Here is a 12,467-nt window from a genome sequence, read left to right on the forward strand (position 1 = left end):
GACTCCATAATGCCTCCTGATTCTCAGATCTAGAGATTAACAGAAGAGTTCCTCATTCAAACATGGTGCTCCCAATATAATTGCAAGCAAATCTCATATAAAACTGTGGAGCCTGAGAGGTTCAGTGGAGAAGGTGAACAAAACCTTCCCCAGCCTTGTAGCTGGGTGCTCCGCAAGTGGCTTAATGTACATACACCTTACCCCGTACACAGCTGCCTAACTGCCTTCTGACTCCCTATGCCCACCAAACCACCCCCACGGAGCTCCCAGTGGTCTTTGAAAAAGTAGAGTTGGGGCGCCTGGGTGGCTCAGTCGGTTAAGTGTCCGACCCTTGACTTTGACTCAGGTTGGCCTTTGCACTGACAGCACGGAGCCTGCTTGGGATTCTCTCTCCCTCTCTCTGCCGCTCCCCAGCTCACGCTCACTTTCTCGCGCTCTCTCTCTCTCTCTCTCTCAAAATAAACTTCTTAAAAAATTATTTAGGGGCGTCTGGGTGGCACAGTCAGTTGAGCATCCGACTTCGGCTCGGGTCGTGATCTCGCAGTCCGTGGGTTCGAGCCCCGTGTCGGGCTCTGTGCTGACAGCTCGGAGCCTGGGTCCTGTTTCAGATTCTGTGTCTCCCTCTCTCTCTCTGTCCCTCCCCTGTTCATGCTCTGTCTCTGTCTCAAAAATAAATAAACATTAAAAAAAATTTAAAAAAAATTACTTAAAGATGTAATTATTTTTTATTATTACACACCTCGCTTAAAATTCTTCAGTAAACCCTAAGAATTAACTATCTGCATCTTTTCACACAGAAGAGAGTCACCTGATCCGACTCTTGCTGCCTCTCCAGCTGTTTCATTGATTGGCTGGTTGGCTGGTGTTCTGTTTGTTGGGGTGGGAGAGGGCTTTTCTTTTCCCCATGACGTTCTGGTTCTCACTGTGTCCAGGTCTTTCCCTATGAAGCTGGCCTGTGCTTGGAAGGCCCCTCCCCTTCCTCTTCTTTACCTTTAAGCTTCAGTTTTGGCATCTCCTCGGAAGCCTAAGGCTGAGTTAGGCATCCCCCTTTCTTTCTCCAGCAATTACTCAGACTATCTTAGCACTGCACTCCCAAGTTATTTCGTTATGATTTAGCAACCATCTAATCCTCAGTGCTTACTCATTCTGGCACATTACTCATCAGATTGGCACAGTCTGGCACATAGTAGGTACTCAAGAGATTCTGAATGAATGAATGAATGAATGCTGAATGGCTTACATGGGAAAGTGTTGCAGCAGTCAAGTTAAGAATTAACAGCCTAGGGGCACCTGGGTGGCTCAGTCGGTTAAGCACCCGACTCTTGATTTCAGCTCAGGTTATGATCTCATGAACCATGAGGCTCCCACATCAGGCTCTATGCTGACAACATGGAGTCTGCTTGGGATTCTCCCTCTCTCTCTCTCTCTCTCTCTCTCTCTCTCTCTCTGCCCCTCCCCCACTCATTATGTTCTCTGTGTCTCTGTCAAGTAACATAAGGGAAAAAAAAAAAAAAGAATTAATGGCCTTAAGTGACCTCTATGCCTCCTTTCTACCTAGCCCCATAGGCCACTCTTAGGGGTATCTGTGATTAGAAAGAGAGGTGCATTCTGGCCCTAAAGAGACATTGACCTTGAAACTTCTTATGTGTACAGAATAAAGCTGAGAACATAAGAGTTTAACACTTTCTCTAAACTATTCATCAAGAAACAAGCCCACGATATATCAGCAGAAGTTCTCAACCCCTCCACCAAGTTGTTAATGACAGAGGGTGAACTGTCCCTAAGATCCTACAAGTTAAGAATGTCTTTAATGTTTAGGGTTTTGTCTTTGAAATTCTCAGATATTTATCATTCTTTCCATAAAATGAAACAGATGTTTGTCAATTACCTGCCAGTTAAGTGTCTTAATTTCCCAACTCATATATACACATTTCAGTTAGTCAAACTGATATTCCAGGAACACACTTCATATTTATTCTATAGCTTCCTATCCTTTTTCAACTTCCCCCTAAAAAATACATTATAGCTCCTCTTTCTATACTATGTTCCTAAAACCCAAGTGTCAGCCATATTCATTGGGGGAGAAAACAAAAACAACCCAGAACAAAATGGAGTAAGGATATAGAAAAAAACTGGGGGGAGAAGAGGCTTGTCCTGAATATGAAAGCCACATAAAACTTTATACGTGTGTATCTAAGGATTCTAGTTACTTCATCTATCACCATCCCCATTCCCTTGAGAGTTTCCAGTAAGCCCTACTATTTCCGTAGCCACTACAGAAGAAAACAGTACTTGTGGGAGATTTGTCTCTTGGTATCACCTCATACAAAACAGACTGATATGTTTGCGTAGATGCAAAAAGACACTCAATACAGCACTCTTTGGAACAGAAACAAAAAAAAGCCCTGAAAACCTAAATGCCCATCAAGAAAGGACAGGTAAAATAAACGAGTGCACATCTAGACAATGACCCATCGTGCACAGTATCACGTAGCCATCAAATAAAGTGAGGTAGATCGTTGCTACATGTTCACTCATGCACTGCAGGAGCTCCAGAATGTGTGGTTAAAAGAAGAAAGGAGGGCACAGGACAGGTATTAATTCCTACTGAATGGAGAAAGGGGAGGAATATATGTATATTTATATATGCACAGAATGTCTCTGTAAAGACACACCAGTGGTTTCCCATGGGGAGAAACAAGTGTTACTGGAGGAGAGAGATTTACGTGTTCCTTCATATGAAAATTGCATTGTTTAGATTTTTCTCAAACTTTTCAAAAAACAAACTGTATATGTATAAATACACACTTTCAGAACAAAAGCTATCTGGAGGAAGCACAAGCAAAAGCAGAGAGGAAGGGCGAAGCCCGGCTCGCTCTCGACACACCACTTCTGGCTTCCGGTGCCACAGCCCAGAGCAGGCTGGCATCACCTCCTTCAGCGTGGGTGATTTCTCAGTCTGGAAGGCGCTGTGCTCTCCTTCCAGAGGAGGGACACCAACGATGGAGGGGATTCTGGAAAGAGACCCTATAATAAAAATGCAGATCTTCTCCCAACATCCTTTCATTTCATCTTCATGAATAATACTTTTAATTCAGGCGTATCTCAAAGCTTCATTTTTCCCTACAAACTTTAAAAGGTCATCTCTACCTACATTCCCCACATTCAAAACAATTTGCATATGCTGCTAAGACTGAGATCAAAGCAAACGTGAAGGACTTTTCCTCCACATCGAGTACCAAACCACTTTCACAATAGGCATTCTTGACAATAAACTCTGGAGAAAGAGCCTGGTAACTCCTGGCCGAACTGGCCAATTCCACAGTGAGAAGTTCTTCTGATGGCATAATGCTCATCACCAGCCCTACACCAACTTGGGAAGCATTCCCAGTACTCAGAGAACCCCTTAAATGAGATCAGACCAGTGTTCAAGCCAATCCATACCCAGAAGCCAAAAGGAATAATTAAAGGAGTGAATGTTTTATTCTTTAGTGTTTAATAGAATACATAACAAGTCACATAATCAATGATTCATTACTTCACACACAGGGAGGAAAACAGTTATCGAGTATGTCTATTATACAACTGGTTGTGAACAGGGAGAACAAGAATCTCTGGGGTGTTTAGACAGTTGAAGAAACTCTCGCTTAAAAAGTTTGGGTATATCTGAAATGTCTTTTTTAAAACAGAGAGGGATTTTTTTTTTTTTTGGCTTTCTGTTTCATTAGAAAAGTCTGATAATTGTTACGATTTTTTTTCCCTTTCTCCTTCTATTTTGAGAAAATGGCTCAATGGTATATATCACTTAGCATATAATGTTTTCAACAAGTGCATAATCCCAGAGAGCTCTGTGGGAATCTTATACTGTTCAGCAGATACAAGTTTTTCATGTGTGGAAAAATTTAGTAACATACAATTTATGTCTTCACAATTAACATCCACAATGGACATCTTAAACTTTTGTCATTAAATGTCACGAATGATGTTTGAGTGGTCATAAATGAATTGTCATCCTTTGTACTCAATAGCAAAATTCACCTGCCTATAGTCACAAAGACAGTTGTATAACAGTTTACAATTAATGTTCACATACTTCAAAACACATTTAAAATACAAAAAAAAAAAAAAACTTGTGGGGAAAAAAACCCCCACAAAATGTATAAGGTGACACGAATTCTTGGTCAGCTATTTATCTTTCTACCACACAAGATTATAGTCTAATGTAGATGTTCTGCTTGGATTTTTTTCCATCTAAGTTTCAAGGGCCCCAGTAGAGATTCTAAATCTTCAAACATCAATACTTTTAGATTTTTGTTATCCAAAATTATAAAAAGGAAAATTAATTTCAATATAACTTGTTTCTGGCTCTAAGAAACCTGATTTCAGGTACTATAGCCACTGAATACACAAGAGTATTTTATTTATTCTCAAGAGACAGACTTAAGTCATCTAAGAAAACTAATTCAGTTTTTAAATGAGTTATAGTAAGGAAAAAACAAACAAACAAACAAAAATACCAAAGGATTTACTCTGCTAGGTTTACAATAAAAAATATTCAGTTTATTATTTTAGAAATTTAAGTTAATTGAGTACTTATGATTGAGACTATAAAAGAAATTCTTACAGAATTCAACCCCTCCAGTCAATGCTTTTCTAAATACTTGCACTATACTTTAGCATGTTTCGTGTGGAGTACAAAAATGTTTTGAATATTAGATTAGAACTTACCATAATTTAAAAAGTAAAAAATTATCAAAGCTTCACCTTACATGGCTTCAATGTAATAACATTCCATGGAAAATTCCAATAAAAATTGGAATATGTTATGAGCCTTGCCAGTCGCCCATTTTGTCTGAGAATTCAGATTATACGTTTCCTCAGAGAAGCAACAGGCCCCATATATGGATCTGGTTTGAAAGAGAAGACAGTTTTGGCTAGTATCACAAATTATCACTTTTCTATCAATGCAAAAAAAAAAAAAAAAGAAAGAAGAAGAAGAAACACAAAAATAAAAACAATAATGAAAAGGAAAAAAATTTCTAGGTCTCACATCTTCAAGGAATATTTTCCACAACCTACAGTTTGAAAAATTGGACTGAATATGGTCTGAATATGGTTCATGGTCTACATGTATTAAAAATAGACAACTTCTTAAACATCTGGTGCAAAAGCATTGAATGTGGTACCTGTTTTTTTTTAACTACCACTGTCAACAATTCTTTTTTTAATTAAATTTGTTGTTAAATCTCATGTCACTCACTTGTGAACCAAATGGTAATTAAAGCTATGACATATGTAAATGCATGCTACACTGAGGCAGGTTAATGAAGTCATCATTATCTAAATAATTTATGACATTCTCTCAGGTTATGTGAATGGTGTCTTTGGAGGGCTTACTCGAATGGACCCTCAATATCCCATCCAAGCTTAGAGGTAACAACCAAAACTCCAGTCCACTTTGTAGACCACTAAGGGTCCTTCAGTGGCCCACAGGACATGGAGAAGAAGGAAACCAAAAGTGCCCATGAGAAGTCATCTTGCCACAGTTATTATGACCTACCCAGTGTAGAATGATTTCCTACCCAGCCTTTACTTTGGGCTAAAAGTAGAATATTGTCATTTTTCAACTGCCAACTTTAGAGGGCATAGTCATCCCTAGAAAAAGAAGTCAGTTTGTGGTGTCTAACCATTTAGAATTCCCAGTCTTTCAAACAATGAAAAGGGCAGGGTGAACATCGCAGGGCAGCCGGAATGTGTGGGGAAAGTAAGATTTGTATGTGCAAAAAAGTGAAATCGTTCAACTCAAAGTTTTATCAGATACAATTCATAAGACTTAAGGGGCACAAACAAAACTTTAGTACTTTCCTGTGATTCCCGGAGTTGTGCAGATTCAACAAGGAAAATCAGACTCTTAGAGTCTTGCCATCTGTCAGTGGTTTTGATCTGTCCTAAGATGTCCTCAGTTACGTGTTTTTTGCTGTACAGTCTAAGAGAACACCATATAGGGTGGAGAAATCTCTGTGACACTCTTTTGTCCAGAAAGTGACCTTACTAAATCATTTCAGGATGGAAACAGATAAGTTCTGTTGCATTACCAATCTGAGAACACACCCAACGTTTAAGCAAACACAACTTCCTGGATTTCTGCTTCCATTTCCCTTACAATTTATGAGATTTGTAAATAAAACTAACTTTACCTTTCTAAAATTGTAACACCAATGTAAAGACCTCAAATCTTTCTCTTTACCAGTTAAAAAAAAGAATTTGTGGGTTAAAAATACAGGTACATTGATTTTAAGAGGACAGTTAACATACTATTGGTACATAACTAATATCCAAGCAAAAACAGTATGGAGTAAACTCAGTTTTATAAGTATTTTTTCCTGGACCCAATGTCCCCATAGATAAGAACATAAGAAATTCATTAAAGCATGTTGCTTTAGTATATACACCATCTGATGCACATTACTGGGGGTAAATATAGGAAATTTTTTAGCATTAGTAAATGAATTAAAAAACTAAATGATTCGTGTAAAATGTTTATATATGGTATATAAAGATTGGATCACATGAGTCTAAGAAAAAAACTGTTCCAATTCTTAATATCTATTATGGACGTAGTAAGATACAGTACAAGATTCATTTTTAAAAAGAAGAAAAAATAGCACTAATTTGAACACTGAAAACGACTCTTACAAAATCTTTGAAAAAACACTTTAGAGAAAACTGCTAAAACAAATGAAAAGGAAAAGGCTTCTCTGTCATCACAGAATATCCAAAGGAGCCTCACAGCATGAAAGACAAGGATTCACTTCCCTTCACCTATGGTGTAGACAGGATATGCAGTGGGAATTTATTCCTCATTAGAGTAAAGGTATAAGGCAACCGGGTCTCCTTCTGTTTCTCTTGCATTTACCTAAAACACTTATTTTATTGCTCAACCCACTTGTGATTACTTTTTTGCCTCGTTTAAAAACATTTCATTGTATAGCTATCGACAGATGGGCAGCCCTTAGTGCTTCTTTTTCTCTGCAGCTGGCACTCAAAAAGATTCCACCTTAATATCAAACAATCTGTAGGTGAGAAGTGGCATTTTCAGGTTCTCAGTTTGCCCAGGAGTCATCACTGGCTAGGCTTGAAGAAAATAAGAATTTTTAAGAAGAGATCTTAAGTTTAAGTAACCAAAATCAAACTTAGTTTGCTCATTAATAGATTGTAAAATCAAGATTTATAGCCAACAAGAAAATAAAGTTCAAAAAAATCTAAACTAAAGTTCAAAAACTACTGGGTTACTCTTTGGTTAGGTTATATAAGTATGAATAACTTCTAAGTTTAGGACTCAAAACAGTTCAATAAACTGCCAGATAAGAGTAGATCTGTTATTAATCTTTACAAAATGCTTTGCACATTTTTGTGTACTACTTCTTAAATGTACGTGTACTCAAACGGATGGCACAAACTTCCAACTTTCAAATAATAAGTGAGTGTGTCTGCTCCTCCCTTCCCACCCCTTCACCCCTCCTTCCTCCCTCCCCATCCCTCCCCCCAAGTCTTAAGAGCTAAGGTCCTACTGCCATTCACTGCAAGAATACGGGCTCTCCTAACACCCACGGCGTGCATTACTACCCAGCTCCGTTTACAGTCACTGCCAGGTGACTTCGCACAGTGCTCGGGCGACCTGGGCTGTCTCGCCCTTGTCAGCGTCAACACGCTTTCTCCCTCTTGCCAATAATGGCGGCCATGTCAACCAGTCGAACTAAGGGCTTCCGGCGGTGAGCCAAGGAGAAAGGATGCCTCCTCAGGCGGGAGGGTAACTTTCTACAAGTTTAAGCCACAGGCAAAGACCTTTCATTGTGCACGGAAAAGATACAGTCCTTCATTGTGCCAGCACTAGATTCTTTTCCTACGTCACATATAACTTCTCAAAACTTTATTCATTTGTTGTCACTGAACCGCCTCCAAGGGATCCTCATTCCAGGTCCGGAGTCTTCCATCCAGCCCTCTAAAACTCTACCTTTAAAGAAGGTCTAAAAGGCTATACATAATGACCTTTTAAAACACTAACTAGTCCCAATGTTATCGATCTGATCTCTTAAACCGCGAATGGGTCAAAGGGGCTTGGGATTTCAAGGAATCTTCTACACACTGGACAGAGTCCAATCAGGTTCTGAACAATTCGATCATCACCAGGTACTTGGTGACTTTGTGGCCACACTGTCCCACTAGTTGCAGACTGAAGGACAATCCAGGGGAGGGGTGGTTTGAGTCAGGGGGCAGAGGAAGCACTGGAGGGGGTACACCTGGGCTCTCTCTCGGTTAGCGGGGTCCAAAAAAGACGAAGAAGCCGAGAGGATTTGCGGCTGCAGGTTCTCAAGTAGGGGGTGAGTCGGTATGGCCCAGCTACTAAAGGTGGGAGACAGGGGAACGGGAGGGCGTGGGGTAGGAGGGGAGATCTAGAATCCTCTCCTCGGCAGGAAGGAGGGGGGATGGGCGCGCTGAAGTCGCGAGGGGATCTGGGGAGCTCACTCCCTGCAGAAGACGTACTCCGTGTAGCTGGTCCAGATCTTGTCCTCGCTCTGGTCGGTGCTGCTGGCGAAGGCGCAGGTGCCCGTGGAACTGCACGCCACCATGTGGAAGCCCGACTCGGACAGCTTGTCGAAGGCCTGCTCTAGGAAGTTGAACTTGAGGTAATAGCGCGAGGTGTAGCGCTCGGGAGGACGGTCCGGGTCCCGGCTCTCGTTCAGGGTGTCGCCGAACACTTCCTTGGCCAGCGACGTCTTGCCGCACACGGTGATGCGTGCCACTCGCCGGAACTTGGCGTCCGCCTGCGCGTCGCGCCCGATAGTGTAGGAGCCGCGGTAGCCGATGGTGATGTAGCCGGAGCGCCGGCTGCCGTCCAACGACTGGGACGGCGTGAGCAGCGGGCCCGCCGCACCCCCGGACGGACTGCGGCTAGCCAGCTCCAGAGTGGGCGACGGCGCCCCGGCCGATGAGCCCTCCTGCTGCTCAGGCTCCGCGTAGCTGAGCGGCAGCAGCTCGTCGCCCAGCGAGCCCTCCTTCTGCACCCCGCGCCGCGAGTGCGGCGGCGGCGGCCCGGGGCCAGGCTGCTGAGGCGCCCCGAGGCGGCGCACGAGCTCGGGCAGCTCGAAGTACTCGGCCTCGCGCTGCAGCCGGCTGCGCTCGGGGAAGTAGTCGGGCAGCACTAGCTGCAAGTCCCGCAGGTAATCCAGGATGTAGCGGAAGAGGAAGCCGTCTCGGTCCAGAAAGAAGCGGCCTTTGCTGTCCCGGGCCAGCTCCTGCGGCTGCTGCTGCGTGAACATGCGCCAGAGCAGCGAGTCGGGCACCGACACCACGGTGCAGCGCCGGGTCACATACACCTGGCCCCCCACGTTCAGCTCCACGATATCGGGGAAGAGCGGCGGCTCCGCCGAGGACGACGAGGAGCCGCTGCCACCCCCGCCGCCGCCCCCGTTGGGTAATCCACGTGTGCTGTCCGCCAGAGCCATGGCGAAGAGGTGACTGGTCTGGGGTTGTGGCAGGTAGCGGGGCCGCGCGCAGAAGCTGCAATCGCCTTTCCCGGACGCTGGCTCAGCCCTGCGCCCCAGACGCCGCCGCCGCCGTGAACCGCACGGAGCCGAGCGGTGCAAGCGCGCTGCTCTGCGCCCCGAAGAGCCGCGGTGCGCTCCGCCCGCCTCACTCGCGCGCTCCAGGCGAGTGCCGGGTCTCGGCCAGCGCGCGGCTTAAGTAGAGCCGCCCGCTCAGGCGCTGCGGCGCGCAGGAGGCGTGGGCGGCTGCGGAGCGGCGGAGCCTTGCTCCCCGGGCGGGAGAGGGTGGAGGGGGACGGCGGAGTGGGGAATCGATTTGCATCCTAAACGCTGACGCCGCGCCCGGCTGCTGGCTCCACCCCGGCTCGCGCGCGTCGGGGACGACCCGACTACACCCCTCGCCCCCCTTCCACCTCGCCAGGCGCGCGCTCGAACACCGCCCCGCTCCCGCCCAACTTTCTTCCCCCTCCGAAGCGGAGAGAGCCGGGACGGGCCGCTTCGGAAGACCAGCCTCCTTTGGAGGGGCAGTCATGGCGCCCTCTCCCCTTCTAACCCCGTCTGGGAGGAGGACGTAAACTTTCTGGCTCCCCCCGCCCGGGCAGTAGAAGTGCGTGGCCGCCTCCAGAACTGGCCGCTTTGAACACTGGAGGTGTGGCGCTGCCCTAGTCGGTCGTCGTGTTGCTGAAAGTTCGCAAGACATACAAAACACCTGGAGGGTCCAAGAGGGCTCCCCAGTTCGGAGGCGGCCAGATGCTGTTGACCTTAACTAGTAGCCACGAAAAAGGCCGAGAAACCGAAAAAAAAAACCTCAGTATCCGGCCATAGAACTTGTCACCGATAGTTTCTTTTATGGGTGAAGAGGCAAACTCATTGGTTGAGAGACCTGAAAGTAGGAGGAAATGTGCTGCAGTGGCGACGGAGAACTTGGATGCACTAAAAGAGTGACTTCGTGGCGCGTTCCCATGAACGTGGAGGACGCGGCCTCCTCGCATAGCGCCTTTGAGGCCAAGCTGCCAGCGATACCGTGAGGCCGAAGTAACCGCCCCGCCTCCCTTTCAACGTTAGGTGAACGCGCTATAAAACAATAATTTGGAAAAGCCACCTTTCAGCCGCTGCGTGTTTATGCTCCCCAAAGTCCAGGTCTCTGTGGTCTCCCGCGCACCTTGGTCATCCCAGGCTGTTCTCTCCAGGTTCCGTCCTGTCTCAGCGCCTTTGTACTTTTGAAAGCCCTTCTAGGTCCCACGTGGTGCTGTAATTCCTCCCTTCCTATTGCATTCATCTGGCACCACGCAGCCCAGAAAACTTCCCCCCTACCACCCCGAAGCCTTCTGTGGCTTCCCAGGCCAGTGTGAGCTCTCTGGATTGCGCCCTCCACGTGCCCCCCTAACAAAGACCAATACATGCTGAAATTTCACATTTGTGAGTGATTATCTGATCCTGGCTTGGGTAAATAAAGAGAGGGTGGTGAAGAAGGTTAAGAAATCACCACGTGGGGCGCCTGTATGGCTCAGTCAGTTGAGCGTGGAACTTAAGCTCAGGTCATGATCTCACCGTGTGTGAGTTCGAGCCCCCATCAGTCTCTCTGCTGTCAGCCAGGGCCCACTTGGGATCCTCTCCCCCTCTTGCACCTCCCCTGCTCATGCTCTCTGTCTTTCAAAAGTCAAAAGAAAAAGAAACCACCACATCAATGAATATTTGTTTTGCCTGGGCCATACATTGCAGAATGCAAAGTGAAGTAAGATCCAAAGTGCTTTCTTTGTAGCCCACTAGGCAGAAGCAGAAGTCTGAGCAGTAGTCAGATCAGTTTGAAGAACAGATCCTCAATCAGGATAAATAGGCAGAGACCTTTGTTCTTGACAATGTATTACACTTCTGTGTAACTGCCCAATGAGCTTCACAGTCTCCTCAAGGATAAATGTCATTTTTACTTTGGAATGTTTATGTCTGCTGAACAATTATCTCATTCATGTCAGAACGCTGAAATATGATCAAGCCCCAGACCAGCTCACTTAATTGCAAATACAGATTTTGATACTGAATATATTTGACCACTCTTTTTGTCTGTTTGTTCTTTGGGAGAAATAATAAATGACACAAAAGTTCCCAGTTTTGCAATGCTGAATTTCTAGGCAGTGATGCTACTATTTGGTATATCAGTGTCACAAACCTGACAAAACCAGTCTCTTCTATAAATCCAAGAAAAGCCTTCTTGCCGTATGTAGTTTTATATCATTACTTTGTTCATGGTACCAGCAAATCCTTTCAGTTCTGCCTTCAAAATACTTCCTGACAATTAACATGCTTCACCACCTCCCTGCCACCACCCTGGACCAAGCCACCCATCATCTCTTACTGGATTATTGCATCAGTCTTCTAACTGCATCCACCTTTGCCCCCTCCAATCTTTTATCACCTCAACAAAGAGACGGATCCTATTATAACCTAAGTCAAATCACGTCGCTCAGCTCAAAGCCTCCCAGTGGCTTCCCATTTCACAAAAGAGTAAAAACCAAACTCCTTTTATTCACAAGACTTCACAAGATTCTACAGGATTGGAGCTGCCCCACCCGCGCCCCTCCACCTATCTGCTGCCACTTACCCAGGAGATTGCTGGCTTGAGCCACCTTAGCCCCCACTACTGTTTTCTCCAAACCTTTGCACTTCCTATCCCCTTTTTCCCTTTGCTAAAATACTAACCCCCCCCCCTTATCTTCCTCACCTTCTTCTGGTGACCTTGACCACTTTATTTAATATAGCACAGCCCCACCCAAGCTGCTTCCCCTTCTCTACTTTGTTTTCTATTTCCCTGCATTGGAATGTAAACTCCAAGAGCTCAGGGAACTTGTCTGCTTGATTCGTTGCTACATCCCCAGTGCCTAGAACAGTCATGGTGTACAATAGGCGTTCCATAAGTATCTGTTG

At 45.3% G+C, this 12,467-nt stretch overlaps 1 protein-coding gene across 1 annotated transcript; it reads right to left on the bottom strand.

Annotated features, from left to right (window-relative positions):
- Window positions 1-3,464: 3,464 nt before the first annotated feature.
- KCTD12 (potassium channel tetramerization domain containing 12) lies at window positions 3,465-9,927 on the bottom strand. Its single transcript, XM_042928172.1, has one exon. It carries the CDS (start codon window positions 9,504-9,506, stop codon window positions 8,523-8,525), a length of 984 nt encoding a protein of 327 aa, XP_042784106.1. The 5' UTR covers window positions 9,507-9,927; the 3' UTR covers window positions 3,465-8,522.
- Window positions 9,928-12,467: the final 2,540 nt, after the last annotated feature.

This window comes from Panthera leo, chromosome A1 (genome assembly GCF_018350215.1).
Source record: "Panthera leo isolate Ple1 chromosome A1, P.leo_Ple1_pat1.1, whole genome shotgun sequence".
NCBI classification, from domain to species: Eukaryota; Metazoa; Chordata; class Mammalia; order Carnivora; family Felidae; genus Panthera; species Panthera leo.

Bases quoted from the DNA above. Each gene is read 5' to 3' on its own strand.
- KCTD12 (XM_042928172.1), bottom strand. From the start codon at position 9,506: ATGGCTCTGGCGGACAGCACACGTGGATTACCCAACGGGGGCGGCGGC.